This window comes from Amphiura filiformis, chromosome 3, assembly GCF_039555335.1.
Source record: "Amphiura filiformis chromosome 3, Afil_fr2py, whole genome shotgun sequence".
NCBI classification, from domain to species: domain Eukaryota; kingdom Metazoa; phylum Echinodermata; class Ophiuroidea; order Amphilepidida; family Amphiuridae; genus Amphiura; species Amphiura filiformis.
The window spans coordinates 36,501,723-36,521,729 of record NC_092630.1 but is presented as its reverse complement, the minus strand read 5'-3'; the positions used below and the strand labels follow the sequence as shown (position 1 = coordinate 36,521,729).

The window sequence follows — 20,007 nt, the reverse complement described above, 5'->3', positions numbered from 1 at the left end:
TATTTTGAAAATCTGTAACATTACTAACCGGTCAGCACAAAGTTATTTGGAAAAAGTTATGCAGGTATTTTAGTTGTGCCCTGTTCATATTTCCACTAAATAGCCGATATCTATCTATTATTTATGACGTTACGAAGCAATCATTACATGGAATTAAGGATTTGCGGCCTAATCCCATTCTCTCTTTGGCGGTAGTTTTAGTTATTGTGGTGTGAGGTCCATGTAATTTGAAATGCTTGCAGAGGTCGAACTGGTTGTGGTACAGAAAAGATGGCTCCTCAATTTATTGTGCAGCAGCGAAGATTCCTTTCAAAAACTTACTGGCAAACCGGCAGCTATGTTGAGACGCAAAGAAGATTCATTAGACGATTTCCGCGAGCACGCGCTCCAGTCAAAGGAGCGATAGTGTATAACGTAAAGAAGTTTGACGAGCACAGAACTGTCAGGAATCGGCAGAGTGAAGCTTCAGGTGCTCGTAAGACTGTAAGAACTAGAGCGAAGATTGCAGCTGTCTGGCAAGCTTTAAGGCCCAACCCCAACAGTAGTTGTCGTCGAAATGCTGTGCCAAACATCCCACGTTCTTTATTTAATCGATCGTGCCATTTTCAAGGGTATGCGAGTCGTTTGCGCTGAAAATGAAAAGCAGTTTTTCATTGATTTTACATTATTGCATGCCACGCCAAAACAAATAAAGGTAGCGTGCTGAAATTCACAGAATAAGTAGGAGACATGTCCAGCATTATAATGCATGTATCAAAAATAGATACACTGCCCGTCTTCTATTTTTAGTTATTTTTGCAAACACGGTACAAATCATTCTGGGACACCCTGTATTATTGCAACACAAAAATTACTGTCAAATAATTTCATAAAATATATTTTTCTTTAAAAAAATCATTTTTATACCTAAAGTTTGTTTTTGTGGAACATGCATCAAACTTTATATAGTTTATACTACAATAAACATAAACATCAATGATTAAGATGGTTTGCGGGTCACACTGAGATATCATGGTTTTCGTACTTAGATCTGTTGCTCTCAACTTGACCCAACTTGATACTTTATTGAGATGCTTCTCCAGTATTCATTCTTATGCTGTGTGTCAAAATTTTGGCAGTGAAATTAAGATTTAGCGCAATAGATCGAATGACAAAGTATTAATATTTTTGCCAATTTTTGTCAAATTGGTTCATTTTTTATATGAAAAAACCATACTTTATTTTGCACACCAAAATCTTGAGAGAGTGAACACTATCCTAGTCCATGTTAAAGATGATAATAATACTGCATTTGACAATATCCACAACACCTTCTGGGACAGAGGAAACATGGTAATGTAACAAGAATGAAAAGTATAGCTGTTTCAAGTTGAAGTTGAACTCCAGTCACAGGCAACATGGAATTGGGCTATTATGGTTAAAATCCATACACCCTCTGTGGAAGCCATGACCTTACAGGGGGTATAGAATTCAAATGGAGTCACTCATATTGGAGTCACCCTATTTGAAAATTCACACCCCCTGTGTGGAAGATTAAAGGTCATGTCTTCCATAGGGGGTATATGAATTTCAACTGGAACAGCCCATTGACTCCCTAGTGGATTGAGCTGCTCTCTCCACCACCTCACTGCTACTATTTAGAGTACAATTTCAGCTTGAAAAACATTAGAGGACTTCATAATGACTGGACAGTGGACATGTATAGTTTGATCAGCTTATAATCGGCGGGCCTTATAACATCACAGATTAATATCAACATATTTCGAGGATTGTCTTATGTGACATCTTACCAGAAACATGAATTATTAATTGAAGTCCAATACTTTGTCTACATTCTTTAATGTAAAAATGTAGACCAGATAGGTGAACTATATCACTAATAACGTGGGTCTATTTTTTGGCGTAGTAAAAATTTTCGCCATTACGAGCTGATCAAACTATAGCACTACGATACAAACATGTGTTAAAACCAATCAATCAGCATCAGATGCAACCCATATTACTATGTAATACTATACATACATTCACACCCTCAGTGAGAAACACTGAAAACAATGTTTTAATATATATCTCTTTCTTTGCTTGTAATTTATATAAACTAAGTCCACTTTGACTTGATTCAACCAAAGTTAATTGCCTTGCCAATGTACGCTGCCATGTTGGCTTCCTAAAGGCTTCTGATACGGTCTGTAAAAAAAAAAGGACAGAAAAGAAGGTACAAGTGTTAGTTGTTATATTAGATTGCAAACAAACATGTTTTAAAAGTACAGACTCTCATGTTAGCCTGCTGGTTGTTAGCAGTTTGGAATCACACGTTATATCATCTATGTGATTCAATCTGATCCACACTCAGGCCAAAGTCAGAAATTTTGAAAATTGAGTTACTACCATTACTAACTTGCTCAGCACCTACAATTACTGAAGTTGAATCCCCAGGTTTTTTGAATACTTGGTTGCAAAGTTATGAACCTTTTAAATGTCCATTTTCTTGTGTTTTCTATTGTTTTTTTCTCCTCACTTTTTGCCTATATCTCAGTTTCATTATTAGCTGACTTTAGCCTGATTGGACCAGATCTGGTCACATATTACCACCAACTGTGAAAGCTGTCTGCATTTTTTACGTTATGTGCATGTAAACATGTTTTCAATGAAAGTTGTATTGGAAATCTTTGTGACATCTGCCTAGATCACATGCATAATGCATTAAGTCAAGATTTTGTTCAACTTTAAACTTGTGGCTAGTGGAAGCAAGGTTCGCAGGTTTTTGCCGCAGGTGGAAAAAACCACGGTTTTAACCGCGGTTTTTTCCAGTTTTTGCCGATAAAAATGGCAAAAACTAGAAAACTGATAAATTTTTCACTTTTTTAATCTCCAAACTAATTTTTAAGCCACAAAAATAATTTCCTAGATTTAATATGGCAAGATTTGGTAATTATAAGTAACATTTTAAGAAACTAAATGTATGGATTTTCATTGCTCAGTCACAAGTGCACATGTTGCATATCAAATTTAAAACGTATTCATTTTAAGGACTTGATGAGACAAAAATATGTTAAATATAGTATATAGTAGCAGATAGTATTTCCTTCCTTGTGCCTCGTTCTAAGAAGGGTGCTGGTGATAGAGCTTTTTCAGTGGCAGCTCCACGTTTGTGGAACACCTTACCGGTTCATATCAGAAATGCTGTTACTCTTGAATCATTCAAAACTATACTCAAGACATATCTTTTTCCATAATGTTGTTTTCTGTATTTGATCATGTTTGCTGTTCTTTTTAATATGCTTGTTGCGCTTTGTAGCCACAGGAAAAGGCGCATTATAAATTATGTTATGTTATGTTATGTTATGTTAAATGATTCATTTAATGTTGTGTGTTACTGAACTTACTGTTTATGAGCTTTCTGTGTTACTTTTTAATACTTGACTGACTATATGTGAGTTTTTGCCAGTTTTTGTCATTTTTGCTGATTTAAACCAGGCAAAAACTGGCAAAAACAGGTTTTTGCCACTTTTCCGGCAAAAACAGGTTTTTGCCGGCAAAAATCGAACCCTGATTAATTTACTGTGGAAGCCACTTGATGTAATTGCACAGTTCTAAGCACCATAGACTTACCGGATGGGCATGGCATACTCTTGCAACATCTTCACATGAAGCACCATATTCCATTGCTAGGGCTGCTTCATTAATTAGTTCCCCTGCACCAGCACCTACGATGTGTGCACCCAATATCCTATCTGTGGCAGCATCACTAAGCATTTTCACTAGACCATCAGTATCAGCTGAAAAATAAAATCATGCAAGTAAGTAAGATTTTGCCTAATAAGTAAAACTAAGATTTGAAAAATATTTTCTATAGCAAATGCACAATGTCAGAAAAAAACAATTTACTAATGTTCAAGTTCCATATTCCATAACACATGTCTTTGTAAAGTATTTTGTTACTCCTATTTTTAAGTTGTAAATTTGCCTCACTGAAGAGCTCAAATGGGATTTTACAGTCAAAATCCATACACCCCCAATTTTTAAAGATTTTTTAAAAACTAATTTAACTAATATTGAGCTTAAATGGGGTTTTACAGTCGAAATCTATACATCCCCAGACCCCAATTTTTAAAGATTTTTAAAAACAAATTTAACGAATATTAGCGAGTATCATATCAAGTAAAATTTTCTTCTTTTGCCATTTCAGCTAAAATGGACACACTAAGAAAAATGAATATGCACAGGGGCCTTGAGACATAACATGTTTTTTTAGCCTAAAGCCTAATGGAATAAAGTACAAAAAGCTTCGTTATTTAATTAGTGAAGTTAACACACATTCAAATCTTAATTCAGTTGAAAGGCAAGTCAAATCATGATGCCACCGTGAATGCCATATTTTATTTAGTACATTTTGATACCAGCGTAACCAATGCAGGGATTGAGTAGATAAACATTTGTTTGAAATCATGAAAACACATTTGACATGATATTTGCCCCTCAATAACATGATTCTTGACAGATAGATTCCTGGCATCTTTATGTAGGCATTGCACTTTCTTAAAAAAAACTGAAAAAAAAAACTGGAAATGTGTGTGAAATTGGGCAAAGATTGCCAAAAACAAGCTGAAATTAAATAGTTGCGTAAATTTTGACTTTAAAAAAATGAATTCAGTTTTAAAACTGAAAATTCTGTTTCAATGCCTGTTTATGTTATTGACAAACAAAAACCACAATAATGCTGTGCTTACCATTAGTTTTAGCTCTGCTGTTAGCTGCAAATGGGAATTTTCCTATTTTGTATTTGATTCCTTCTTCTTTGAGCTGTTCTTCTGTCTTTCCTACCCATGCTACCTCAGGATGTGTGTAGATTACTGATGGTACACAGTTATAATCTATGTGTACTGGGCCACCATTGATACCTTCTACACAGATGATACCTTCATCTTCAGCTTTATGTGCTAACATAGGACCAGCGATGCAATCACCAATGGCATATACACTGGTAGAGAGAAAATAGAATGCACAAAAATAGTAATTGTTTGTATTTATGTAACTTAGATTTTGTTAGCTAACATTTGTACAACCATGGATGCATTCAGGAAAATAACCTTATATTTAAATAACATTATCTGGTATAACCTGCTGGTGCCCAAGGGGGTAGCACTACATCGTAACATCCCATGACGTCATTCTGTCAATCATATGACATCATCATTGAGGATTATCCCATTTGTAGACAAGATATCATCACCATCTGCTGAAGATGCTAGTCGAGCTAGTGAATGACGTTCCAGGTGAGCGAAAAATAGTGTAGTATTGAAGTTAAACTATTCAATTGACCTTATATTTGTTATGCTTCCTATTAGACCATTTCACTAAACATTATTTAACCTTTTAAACACGACATAATTATCACAAGATAGCATGTTGATTAGATCAATATGTTTTTGATAAAATTGGTATATTGTTGCTTCTTTCATGAATGATGGTCCTACTAAATTGTACAGTTTGTCCACTCCGAAGTACAAAGTGACAACGCGCGCGTATACAGCTCGCAGTGCTGCGTCTCTGCTGCAGGTATGCGTGCCTTCAAAGTCGGCACAATTTTGCGTCCGCGTCAGTACTTTGTACTACAGACTAGACTGACTGTAGTAGCTTCTTTTATGTAAAAAAAGTTTTCTACAAGCATTAAAATGATGTTCCTACAAACATAATGAATTACGTTATAAAGTGTGTTGAATATTGACCCAACACAAATTGCTTCAAACGTTGTTGTTGTTGTTACTGCTGTTATGTATGATAGTAACTTACTTTGGTACAACTGATGCAAACCTCTCATTGACTGGTATCCTTCCTCTCTCATCCAACTGAATACCAATATCCTGCAACATAACAAAATCAATCAAATATATATTAAATATTTACTACATATATCTGCATGATATTTAGTTTATAATTAATACTAAAAAGAATTAATAAAGTATTATTTTGAGACCCAGCTGTGTCTCTATCGCCTCATATAACACAGGTATTTCATGGGCCACCGAGTTGTTCCAAGCATAAACAATGCTATCACCATGTTATATCAAGCGATAGAGACATTGCTGGGTCTCAAAATAATACTTATATTCTCATTCTTAAACAGATCACCTGTAAAATCATGTTTGCATGTAATTTACGTCCACTCTGCGTGGCTATTTTGAATAAGTTCAACCATGGAGTCCTTCACACGCGGACACAAAATAAAGCAATACACCGACGCCCTGCGTGCATACCATATTACGCACAACACAAACGATTCAATACGCACCCAAATGTTCTTTATTGTCTAATATAACACCGGCAAGAACCAATTAAATTAAAGGGAAACAAAAGCTATTTACAAATAAGCAGTAGCAATAAGCATAGCATAATTTCAATGGTGTACACATGGAAATAAATTGCTATGCTCATTGTGACTGCTTAGCATGATATGAGCATTGTACTTTTGGTTTGGTTTGGAGTAAGCATAAACTTGTGTAAGCAGAGATTCAAATCTTTGTGGTGTCTAGGTTTTCAACTTCTCCCCCACATTACCTCAAAATGACTCTTATTGTTTAAGTAAATATAAGCAAGGTACCATACTAACAGTTTGGAGAACCTGTCTTAAGTATTATTCCAAACACACAAGAATAATTCTGCAGAAATGTACTATAAGTTTCCTTTTGGTTATAAAAATACAGTTAAACGTGTGCTGTTGGTTTTTCTCTTTGATATTATTACAACTGCTGTTTACATTTCCTTTGAAAATGTAGTTGGGGTAGTTACACAAGATTGCAAATAATTCAATAATATGAAAGAAAAACTACAATACTGGAAAAAAAAAAGTTTGCCACACCAAAGCATTAATTGGCCAACATCCTTCCCCGCTCTCCTACTGCAATGTTGATTTGGACAACATCATAAGCATTTCTACATTACAGTCTCCCAACATAATATAGACAGATAATAGGCTTGCTTGCATTACTTGCTTGTATTGTTTGCTTGATTTGTCTTTAAGTGGGGTTATACAAGCGTCCCAATGATTATGCACTTATTTATAAATAACACATACCTCTAAACCAAGATTTTGTGTATACGGTCTCCTACCAATGCACACCAATAGGGTATCACATGTGAGTTCTTCCTTCTTGCTAGGATCTTTGGCTGATTCTAATGACACTGTGATATCTGAGCCAGATTTGTTTGCTGACATCACTTTAGTGTTGAGCATAAACTTGATACCTTGCTTGGTAAGGATTCGCTGGAAGGTTTTGCTGGAATACAAATAGGATACAGTTTCCATTATTATAAATACAAATTTTAGTCTTTTTGTTTCATAAGTAATACATGTATAGCAGAACTTAAGCATGTGTAGCCAAGTCTCTTTAATTCACCAGCAAAGTGTTATGTGTAATCTGATTATCACCATGTCAACTGGATCACGCTTTTGAGTTCTACACCACAACTGAAATGATCGTAATGCAAAGTCTATGGCATGTACTATCAATTCCAAAAGGTGCGTGATCCAGTTACCAGGGAGTAACGTAACCACTTCGCTGGCGAATCTTGACCACTGATGCAACCTTTCAGCTGCACTTTCTCAAGAAATTATGGGTTTGTTTGGTTTTTTTTCTCATATGTTCTTTCTACACTTAATCTTACATTATAAACATCTCAATTTGGTTCAAGACACAGTTGAAACACATGTGCCCCCTGCCCCCTTCCCAACCACACAAAAGTCATAACGTAGAATACCGTAGTACAAGCATATGTGACCTGCTACCACGAAATGAGCGAAAGTCGCAAGTTGGTAGTTTGGGGACACCCTGGCTACTGCTTTGGTGTTCTTTATTTCACACATACCTATTCAAGCCAATAGTAAGTCCTTTGTGAATGACCCACTGTGCACACAAAATAATTTGTTAGCCATTTTGCTAGCGGAGTTAATGACCAGTGTTGTTCAGTGATACACCATAGAATTCCATCTATAAGCATATATGCCTCCAAATGAGTTTTGACGAATGGCAGACACTCTCCACAAAAAACATTACAATTGATTGGTCTTACAATAATACATGTTTTCACAGCCACCTGTATCAGTAATATAGTTGCTAAAACTCCAAATAATGTTTTTGTTGAGGTTGTCCACAAAAGCAAAACCCTCATTTAGAGGCATATATATGACCTGTTCCCACGAAATGAGCGTAAAGTCGCAAATTGGTAGTTTCGGGACACCCTGGCTGACAGGTCATAATTTTATATATGGAGAGAGTGTGGAGAGTGTCTGCCATTCGTCAAAACTCATTTGGAGGCATATATGCTTATAGATGGAATTCTATGGTGTATCACTGAACAACACTGGACATTAACTCCGCTAGCAAAATGGCTAACAAATTATTTTGTGTTGAAAGACAGATTCATTCAATTTATGCATCCTTGATATTACTGCATGTTTTCACTCATGTCATCATCATCAGTCGGCTGCTGCGGAGCAGGCGACTACAAGCTTTCTCCAACTAATGCGATCTTGGGCAAGCGAAACAATTTTGTTTGGCTGCAGCATCCCTTCAGTATCTCCCAGGAGGTGCTGGATATACTGTAAGTACAGTGTGTGCGGCCGTCCCGGTTTCCTCTTCCCATGTGGTGGAATATAAAGCGCATATTCTTTCACATGCTCGCCATCTTCAAGACGCAGTATATGGCCGAGAAATTTGAGTTGATGAATCTTGACTCTGGCAACCAGTGGAGTGGTGTTGGTCAGGTTGTAGATGGTTTCGTTTGGAATCCGATCCACACGCTTGATGTTTAACATGACTCTGTAGCAAGATGTTGCAAATGCATTGATCTTGTTTTCCATGTCCTTGGTAATTACCCATGACTCGCACCCGTACAGAAAGACCGTAACACACGTTGTCTGAAACAGCTTGATTTTTGTTTCGATTGGCAGGGACGGGCTTCTCCAAAGCGCTCCAGTTTCCAGAAAGCTGCCCAGGCTAGTGCTTTTCTTCTTTTTAGGTCTCCAACACTAGAGCCCATCTTGGAACCCAAATACCTGAAGTCTGTGACATGGTTGATGGTACTACCATAGACTTCAAGTACTGGTTGGGCGTTACAGTTTGCAGTCATATATTCTGTCTTAGGAGCGCTGATTACAAGGCCTAAATCTGCTGCTGCAGTTGCAGTCCTAGTAAGCTGTGACTGGGCCCGGTCTATGGAAGATTCCAGCAGGGCAATATCATCAGCAAAATCCAGGTCATTCAGCATCTTGGCAGGATACCTGCTTGACCGACGTGGGTAGGTAACAATTCCAGCGTCAATTCCAGAAGTTGATTTCATCAGAAGGTAGTCTACCAGGATAATAAACAGGAATGGTGCCAACACATCACCCTGAAGCACTCCAGTTGTTACTTGGAAAGGCACTGAGATACTGCCATCTACCATAACGGCACTATTGGAGTCTTTGTAGAGCACCTGGATGGCATTGACCACAACCTTTGGTATTCCATAATGCCGCAGCACTGAAAACATGACGGACCTGTTGATGGAGTCGAAGGCTTTTTTGAAGTCCACAAAAGTGACTGTTAAGGTTGGTCTGAACCCTGGAGTTATGGAAACTTTCGGACCTCATAACTGCTAAATTATTAGTCTAAAGAATATAAGAGTATACATTTTTAGAATGGAAATGACTTGATAAATTCATCTGTGAGGTCCAATTGGGCCAAAATGCTCATTTTTTTGAAAATTTTGCATTTTTTGACCATTTTTGGTGCAAATTTCTTTAAGTTGGTAGAAATTCAAAAAAATAAAAATACGGGTCCTAGATATTTTTATCTAGTTTTTAAAAATAATTTAAAAATTTTTTTTGGCCAAATAATTTTTTTGATACGTTGCACAAAACAATTTGGGCCAAAAAACCTGTTTTTTGGGATTTTCTCCAAAAATTAGCAATTTGGCCCAAATTGGACCTCACAGATGAATTTATCAAGTCATTTCCATTCTAAAAATGTATATTTTTATATTCTTTAGACTAATAATTTAGCAGTTATGAGGTCCGAAAGTTTCCATAATTCCAGGGTTCAGACCAACCTTAAGGGAAGTTGGTACTCCTTGAAGCCTTCCATGATCCTCCTCAAAATGTGTATTTGCTGAGCACAGCTGCGACCAGATCTAAAGCCAGCCTGGTTGCTTCTCAGTAAAGGATCAATGTGGGGTCGGATCCTGTTCAGAAGGATCTTGTTGTACACTTTTGCGGCAATGGACATAAGCAAAATACCACAGTAGTTTGTCATGAGAGAGAGGTCACCTTTCTTTGGTAGAGGAATGATTACATTCAGTAACTCCATTGGACGTGGTGGTGTCAGCGTGGCGAATAGTTCCAGAATTCGAGAATCATATCAATCATGCTATCCCTCCTCCCTGAAGTGCTTCTGCAGTTATAGCACAGTCCAATCCTGCTGCCTTGTTGGTCTTCATGGCTGCTATTGCTTTGACTACTTCTTCACGAGTTGGGGGCTCAGTGATAATAGGAAGATCTTCAACAGCTTGGTGCAGGAAGTCCTGAAGCCGCTGTGCCACTGTCGTTGTTAAGGAGTGAGCTAAAATATTCCTTCCATTCCTCAAGCAGTTCATGGTCACTGGTTGGAGCTGATCCATCTCTCTTTCTGACTTTCACCCCTTTCCTTGAGTTCTTCCCAGAAAGCGAGTGTATAATTTTCCAGGTGGTGGTATAATTCCCCATCTCGTCGGCCAGCTTCAGGTCTTCCATCTGCTTATTGAGGGTAGCAAGCTCATCAGATTTATAGGAGTTGTTAAGGCTGGTGTTCAAGTTCCTCCATCTTTCTCTAGATTGACGAGACTCATGTATTGACATCATTCTTGCAGTATATATGTGTAATTACATGATTGAACATAATTTCCTAACTTCATCTTAGTTTCACTACTTACGCCATTTCCATATCAATACCAAGTCCTCCAATATGTCCTAAAAATTCCACAGCTGTAACTTTAGCTCCAAGTCTCTGCCATACAGAACCCTAGTATAAACACAAAATTGATGATATTACTGAAATTCTTACATAACACTTTTAAACCTGAACTATGGTAATAATATATAACCCTTTTACATGTAAAATTAGAGGAACATTCAGAGATCTGTCAAACCTAAACTATATTATTCCCTACACCTTTCTTATTTTGTCAATACTTCTGAAAATAAAATCCTTTGAGGATATTTTCCCAATTTATCAACCCTTTTTAAGTATCTTTATGAAATTGTATAGTTTTTAGTCTGCAATGGATTTCTGAAATTCCCTTTAAAATCACTGTCAGAATTGTTTCACATTTTTTGCTAATGTCTCATGTTTAAAAAATCTTCAAAACCTAGCATCAGTGTATCACTAGCTGAATGAATTATTGTCATTCCTAATTTTAAATATCTTTATAAACATCCATAACTGCAGAATGTTCATGACTGTGATTTTGAACTTGATTGCATAATACCATTATTCATAACACTAATTATGTATGTTTAATCAAATCAAATGTGTATCCTTACTCCAAGAGACTTTCCATACTAATAATAAGTACCCACACACAAAAAAACCTAGTGTGAGAATGTCAAGTCAAAATGAAGGCATTTGGATAATAAATTGCATTGCTTACCAGTTCCAAGCCGATGACACCTGCTCCAATCAGCACCATATGTTCTGGTACTTTCTCAAGTGAAAGAGCTCCAGTTGAGGAGACAACAGTTTTTTCATCGACCTGATAAGAGAACAAACATGAGAAGTCATTTAAGTTAGTGTTTGTCTTATTTATTCAACATTGAATATAGTAGCCTTCGACCCCTTCAAATTAGCGAAAAAATACCACTGACTAAGGGTGTGAGTGAGTCCCGGGAATTGAGTCCCGCCCGATAATCTATTACCCGGCAGGAAATTCCCTGCCCGGTACCCAAATTTAAAATTTAATATATAATTTTTTTTTTTTTTTTTTTTTTCCAAAGTTTTTTTTTTCGGTTTTGTAGTGTCTCTGGACCTAGACCTAAATGCTAGGATTATGGTTGACCTTAAAAACAAACAAAAAAATGTGAATTTTGCACATTGTTTTTTAATTTTCATATGAAAATTGATACATAGTTTTCATGTCATACTCTATTAATGATATCAAAATGCATTCAAATTCAATGCATTTTGATATCATTAATAGAGTATGAGTTTTTTAGGTCAACCATGATCCTTGCATTTAGGTCTTTTTTTGTTGTTGCAATTTCGGGTACCCGGTTACCCGCCCGAAAAATGCGCCGGGTACCCGGGCACAAAATTACCCAAAAATCACACCCCTACCACTGACCCCTCAAATGATCACATCAAATTTGAAGTATATATCAACTGCTTGGTGCACAAAGGCTATTTATGAGCTACCTGGAGCACAAAAGTGTTAACCAGTTTTGTTTAACCTTAGCAGTTTAACCCTTTTGTGCACCTGTTAACCCTTTTGCGCACCAATCAGCACAAGCTGTTAACCTTTCTGTACTCTAAGCAGTCAATATGATAGTATGAAGTAGTGATATATTGCTTAATCTGCTTCATTCAATAATGTTCAGTTTCCATTATCCAGACATAATAGGTGATACTGTCAGCATGTAACACTCCTATATCTCATGACGCTTTGGTAGTGACGGCACTGCTTGATTTAAGTTGCGTAGCTTTCACCCGTGCATGGCGTTTTCTACATACCTCAATTCCTGGAAATGGTGTGACCTCTGAACCTGTGGCAATCATGATATTTTTGGTTTTCACTACTTCTTTGACTTTGTGTGTGCCTGGTTCCAAGACTGCTACCTCATTTCTTCCTGTGATCTTACCATGTCCATCTAACCTAATTACCTGTACATGAAACATCACAATATTTCAGGTTATTAAGCGATGGGGTACGAACGTTTGGACTGTATTTTTGCTGGGACATACGAGTACATCAGACATATTGATTTGCATTTTGAATATGAGGAATGTCCTTCTGATATCAAATAATTTAGATTTTTTGAAATTTGTGATATAACACAAATTTTTGACAATTTATTAAAATTTGATATTTGGAAAATATTACCTGCTTGTATATTAATGAGTACGCAGGTAACACAGATTTGTATCCATGTGATGTTTGACCAATGAGATTAGAGAATTCTTATCAACTAAAGATAAAGAATGACACATCCCTAGTAATGAATATCATTTACACAGCTGCATTTTCAAAATATATAAAATGTAATTCTACCACCTAAAACGTCAATCAAAAAGGGGAAACCCCCCATTACTTACCCCATTACTTTTGAATAGATGTGCAATACCTCCTGTCAGTGCTTTTACTGCACTTGATTTCTGTTCCATCATTTTCGGTAGATTCAATTTTAAATCGCCAACTAGAAATTTAAAACAATAATAAATCACTCAATTTATTGTTCCGTTCAATATTCGAGGTGTTTTCTCACACTTTCTTTCACTACTACAAAACCTGTTAAATCTCAATCACTAATTGTGATAAAAGAGAGCAATTTTACAGCCAATCAAATTTCTGAGCAAATTACAGCCCCCAGTGAAAGAAAATATGGAGGAAAAAAGACATGACACTGCACATGTGTAACAAGCCTTTCACCAAGGGCTATTCACTATAATAAAAATAAAAACACAGCTTAATCATAACAGGGCAAGAGTAGAGTCCATGGCAACTATATTATAAACATGTGAATAACAATAACAGCAGTCTGCAGTGACAAATCTGTTTCCTTCATCTACTTTTTCTAATGGAATGGACAGCCTACAAAATGCTAAAGCTGTCCATGAGGCCGTCCAAACATTAAGCCTTTTGCGATATACAATCATGTTGAATGTTACAAACCACTGTTAGGAGCCTCTAAATGTCTATAAAAAGGCTCTTTATGATGCCTTTTTTTGCAAGTACGACATTCGATGGGCGCATTTTGTCTAAGCTTGTTTACTTCCTAGTTTGGTGAATAGCCAGATTTCTGCCGTTGGTGGCGCTCTTCCAGATTCCCAGACTGGGTTGACTGCCCTACTTTCAAATCCTAGCTAATGCCCTGCTTCATCACAAATCACTATATTTTGCTATCATAAAGACTTTTTCCAGCAGTAGATGCATACTTACTGTCAATTCCTCTGTTCTTGAAGTCATCTGAATGTGCCAAATGATAATAGTGTGAGTTGTTAAGAAGTGCTTTAGATGGGATGCAACCCACATTGAGACAGGTACCACCAAGGGTTGGGTTCTTCTCTATGCACACAACCTGCAATATTCAAGGGGAAAACCATTGTTTACAATTATCAAAACTGTTTTTTGTTAATTGGTTAAATTTACTTTCAACCAATTTTCTAAGCCCATTATTTGCCATATCCTAGACATCCTTAACCCCATCATCTAACCACAAACAAATCTTTCAGTTAAGTAAAAATAATCACAATAGGGGGCCTACCAATAAACTTGTTTGCTGAAAACATTGGACTTTTAAAACCAAATTTCCCAATTGTTTTATAGTCCTGATGAACTTATACAAGGATATAAGTCAGGAGTTCTCAAAATTCCTAAAAGCTCATTTTTATATGTACATGCTAAAGTGCCAGTATCCATGAGAGCAGTTTCCTAAAAGCCTGTGTGGTCAATGGGCCTGCCTTAGGGACCCTGGTGGAGTACAAGGGCAACTTCCCAGAAGGAGTCCAGGGGGCACTCGGGTAGTGCCCCAGAAGCTAATGTATGACTTTAGGATAGCTCTCCTTGGACAGTCTTTCTTGACTAATCAAGGTACAAAACTCTTTTCCTTAAATTATTTGGAGTGAAACAATCCAAGTTAAGGATCCCTGACAGTGGGGGCGACAGGAATTTTTTCAGGGGATTAGTGAATTTTAGGGGGGTCAACAAGTTTTGTGCAGAATTGCTGCAAAAAGTGAAAATGTTCGTAATTTTTGGGTTTAACCAGTGGCAAGACTTTTGCACAAGTTCTGACTGGGGACATTCCCCCATAGATCCACTGATCCCTGACATTTATAAATACTGGATTTCATCACCATTTTCTTTTCTTTTTTCAATTTTTTTTTTCTGCAACTGATTTTTTTTTTTTCATAGGAGAATGCCTAGCTACCTACCTTCATGCCCATCTGTGCAGCTTTGATAGCAGCAACATATCCACCTGGTCCAGATCCTATCACTACTAAATCTTGCTCCTCAGTTATATCAGAGTATTGTCTGTAGATTATTGAAGACGACGCCCTCCATCTTTTCATTCGACCACCCTAAAAGAAATGTAAACAATCTTAATTAGACATACTTTATTACACATACCAGCACCATCATTTCAAGAATGTTTGGCACATAAATCTACAGCCTCATTCCCAATTTTTCTTCATCAAACTGAGGTTTTGATATCAGGAAAAAACCTTGTATTTTTCTCATTACCCCAGTAAACTCAGTAAAATTTAACGCAAGAGATATTTTGAGTTTACTGTTGTTTCCCTCCTGCATCCAAAATTGAGAATTGCAAAATATTTAATCATTTGATTTTTATTTAAATTTATCTAGTTAAGGGGGTACTACACCCCTCAATAAATGTGTGAAAATTTTTGCATTTTTCTCAAAAACTAATAACACCCTGGTAACAAAAGTTATGTAAATTATAGGGGCAAGGAATCCAATTACTACACTGGAATTTCAGTGACCCAAGACAAGCGGTTTGTTATTTATGATAAGAAATAAGGTACCGCTAACAGTCCGCTAGCATGTACCTCGCTTCCTATCATATATACGGAACCGCTTGTCTTGAGTCACTGAAATTTCAGTGTAGTAATTGGATTCCTTGCCCAAAAAATATGTATAACTTTTGTTACCAGTGTGTTATTATTTTTGAGAAAATGCAAAAATAGTCACAATTTACCACAGGGTGTAGTACCCCTTAAATGACTTTTTAATTACATTAATTTGCTACTTTCTTACTTTGATCATCTTAACTATGTCAGACTATGAAGCTGAAGAAAGAAACAAATAACACCCCTGCATTATTATCAATTTATAAATCAACCATAGCCTAATTGCAATATAATTAAATCTGCAGTGCCAAAACGTTCCGCTGATATTGGGCTGTGACCACTCGTTTCAAAATGACAATTAAGTAATTAATAATTAATTATTAAAGGAGTCTCCGCAATCATAACATTATGCCTTATATTTCAATATCAAGCACGAATGACATGGTTTTATTTAAAACAAACTCATATTGACCATAAAACAAATAAAAACAGTCGGCTCTCAACACACAATAAATTCCTGTGCCGAAATTGTCTAAGTGCAATGACGTAATTGTTATATGTCATGCTTGTGCTCAATTGTCATCAGCCTACATTGCATGACTGGGACGTCATTGCACTCGACACCTGGGAATTTTGAATGTATTATATGGTATCGCGTGTTGAGAGACGGATGTTTTAATTCGTTTTTATGGTCACTATGAGTTTGTTTTAAATATTTGTGATTTGTGTTGGAAAATTATTTTTCTTACATATTAAAGGCATGTTGTTGTGATAGTTCCAGTAACTGTAACTCGGTAATCTTTATTTAACATTATGACATTATCTGATTACCGAGTTACAGATCGGTCCATTTGTATCCTTTTCGCAAAGAAGCTTATTCAGGCCAATACCACATGATTACCGGTTGCCGAAAACTTAAAATTTTAATTCTTTCTCTAAATCACATAAATAACTTACGCAAATGTAGTCCAATATGTGAACTTCAGACACTCCGGCGAACTATCCGCATATGGATGTCTTCATATTTTCACTTATAATACTGTAATTTGATGGTTTTTTTCGGACTTTCCACATTTCGTTTCACACTGTTTACATGGTGTGAATTTTGTGACGTCACTTCTGACCAGGGTTGCCAAAACTTTGTAGCCCAAGTCATGGGTATAGCCGTGAAATGGGCTCAATAGCCAAAAAAAATCGCCCAAAATTTTAAAGTAGAAATAGGGGAGGCTCTACATCCCTTTTATTTTGAAATTTTTATATAATTTTTACAGCCAAGGTTTATCCAGAACACTCGTTACTGTCACCCACCGCTTGGAGGTAGATATAGGACTTTGGGAGCATTATTACATAAATATACTATTGTAAAACTACGTCCATGCTGTTCTGACACAGCCCAAGGTGTAAGTTTGTAAACACGCGACACGTGTTGACAAATTTGACCTTTAACCTCACTTCCTCTCAACAACTTCTACTTAGAATATAACGGGACCAAAAAGTGCTCCTGAAATAATTGCTTTTACAAGAAAATGAAGAATGCAGTGAAGTGTTAACAACAGCATATGAAAGCTTGTAGTTTAGAGGTAAATATAAGACATGATTTCGGTGTATATTTTTTATATATCATATTTTATGGGCCGATGAAGAAGCCAAATTTCTTTTGCGAAAAGGACCAAAATATACCGCAGCATGTCGAACGGGCCCAGTAAATGTCAGTATGTTGAAGGATAGGACCGAAGACATGCAGGCAGGTCTAGTTGTTGTGATTGCCAGAGACTTCCTTTAAAAGTTACCCCCTCCCCCCTTGGGTCTTTTTTAAAAATCTTAAACAACTGGGAGACTAAAAAAGTGAGAATCAATAGTGTGAGCTGAGACTGGACTAGAGTAGAGAAGAGTCTAGCTGGTCTGCAGCGCAGTGCAGGACATGACATTTCAAACTGACATTGACCAGTTGTTGACATTTTCAATTTCAATTTTGTCATCAACAACAAATTTGCATTTTTTTGCCTTTTAATTTTGGTGAAGAGGAATCGTTTATTTAAAACTATAACACGGTAGATAGAGGTGTTTAGAATCTGATCATTATCCTTCAATGTACACATGCATGGATTAATTGGATTATTGTCTAAAACATGTAAAAGGCGTATATATTTTGTGTGGAAAAAGCTTATCAAGCCTTCCGAATTTTGCACCATGACTATGTCACCTTGTCACTAGTGCGACCCGATTTCGCTATCACTGCTCATTTACGCATAAAATCAAAAGGTCTAAATGTAACGCCTTTAATTCATACCCTTGTAAACCTTGAAGTTACACGTCCAAGTGCCGGAATCAACGACATTTTGCTTGAAATATCGACAGGCGAAATCACGTAACCGATGGAGTTTCCCAATGGCAGACAATCTCATCTACCGTGTTACCAACGATATTCATATTACAATACACAGCAAAGCATCACAAACTGCTGAAAGAGGCTAATGAAGTAGTGTTGAGCTGACTGATATATTGCAATTTTCACTTTATGGATGGGCGGTATTCCACTGACCTGGATTTTAAGGGGGGAGCAGTGGGTGTTTATCTGCCAAGTTTGATAGTTACGAGTGAGAGCCTGGGCCGTGGGACTCAAGCTAGGAGCTGCTAGGGGGAGAGGCCCGTAACCGCGGGGCTGGGGGGTCCCCAAATCCCGGCCCCAAATGCCCAAAAAGTCCCCCCTTTTGACCCAAAAAGTCCCATTTGCAAGCGTACCGTAAAATGGGGTAACTTTGGGCACTTTTCAGAGTTTTTAAACCACTGCTGCCAAACAAAACCAAAATATTTCTAATTAACTCTTTTTTATGACATTAGGGTTCCCTTCTACACCTGATCTAATCCTGATTTTTTTGTAAAGTTCGAGGAAATTGGACATGAGCGACTATTATTTCTTCCAAATATATTTCTTAACAAATTGACACCAAATATGACTAAAAACAATATTGATGTACTAAAATATGACCAATTGAAAAATATATTTGACCGACCAAAGTTACCCCACTGACCGAAGTTACCCATTTTACGGTAGCGATCGAAAAAATAGGGTTTTTTATGCCTTTTTGGTCTGAAGGTCCAAATTTCGGTGGAAAAAAGTCCACACTTTTTCAAACTCCTCCCCCCCAACCCAGTCCACTAGGCCCATGATTTTGAAAAAAGGTCAAAATCAGCCCCTGGGAATCAGCCTCCCCCCCAAATAAATCCTGGTTACAGGCCTGGGGGCACCGGAGGGGGAGAACTGGACTTTGGACTCTCTGTGAGAATGGCACTTCTTCATTTGCTCGACGTGGGCTAGCCAACAAACAAAACACTCCTGTTGCCAGAAAAAAATCTTTCATTTCTCCTTATTGAATCATTTATGTTTTTCCTTCATTTGTACCGTACCGTTCTTTATTTGCACCCAGTTTATGTCAAGTTTATATCAAAACAATGTTTTTGTGTCATTTTGTCACTTTCATTGTTCTTCTCCCGGTTCTTCTTTACTATCCGGATTTAATGTTTGTTCCTTGAATAGGATTAATAGGCCTGACAATTAATTTCACAAGTTAAAAAAATAACATAACTTTCTCTTTGTGCTTTTTCTTTATTTGATCTGGGTTACCCAACAAACACAAAACAAAACATTCACAAAAGGTATAGAAAAGGTTGCCAGAAAATGTTTAAGGGGTACTACACCCCTGTGGTAAATTTGTGACTATTTTTGCATTTTTCTCAAAAAATAATAGCACACTGGTAACAAAGGTTATTGGGGCAAGGATCCCAATTACTACACTGAAATTTCAGTGACTCAAGACAAGCGGTTCAGTATATATGATCGGAAATGAGGTACACCCTAGCGGTACCTAATTTTTTATCATAAATAGCGAACCGCCTGTCTTGGGTCACTGAAATTCCAGTGTAGTAATTGGATTCCTTGCCCCTATAATATATATAACTTTTGTTACAACTGTGTTATTAGTTTTGAGAAAAATTCAAAAATAGACACAAATTTATAGAGGGGTGTAGTACCCCCTGAACTGTTGGTTTTTTTGTTTTTTTTAAAGAGTATAAAACATTTGAATAACATTCAAAAAGTCATTTTTGATAATAAATTCGCTGTAAAACATCATAATAGAACATTATTTTAAAGTGTTGACAAAATATATTGCATGAACACTGAATACAAAGC

The 20,007-nt window shown here is 36.8% G+C and overlaps 1 protein-coding gene across 1 annotated transcript; it reads right to left on the bottom strand.

Annotated features, from left to right (window-relative positions):
• Positions 1 to 380: 380 nt before the first annotated feature.
• On the bottom strand, positions 381 to 18,234 carry LOC140148441 (dihydrolipoyl dehydrogenase, mitochondrial-like). The gene is given in 13 exon segments (XM_072170385.1): positions 381 to 2,169; positions 2,172 to 2,187; positions 3,613 to 3,779; positions 4,731 to 4,981; positions 5,794 to 5,864; positions 7,076 to 7,277; positions 10,948 to 11,036; positions 11,665 to 11,766; positions 12,741 to 12,890; positions 13,323 to 13,423; positions 14,167 to 14,305; positions 15,159 to 15,305; positions 18,106 to 18,234. Coding segments are annotated over 13 exon segments (1,533 nt in total). The 5' UTR covers positions 18,154 to 18,234; the 3' UTR covers positions 381 to 2,119.
• Between the last annotated feature and the right edge of the window lie 1,773 nt (positions 18,235 to 20,007).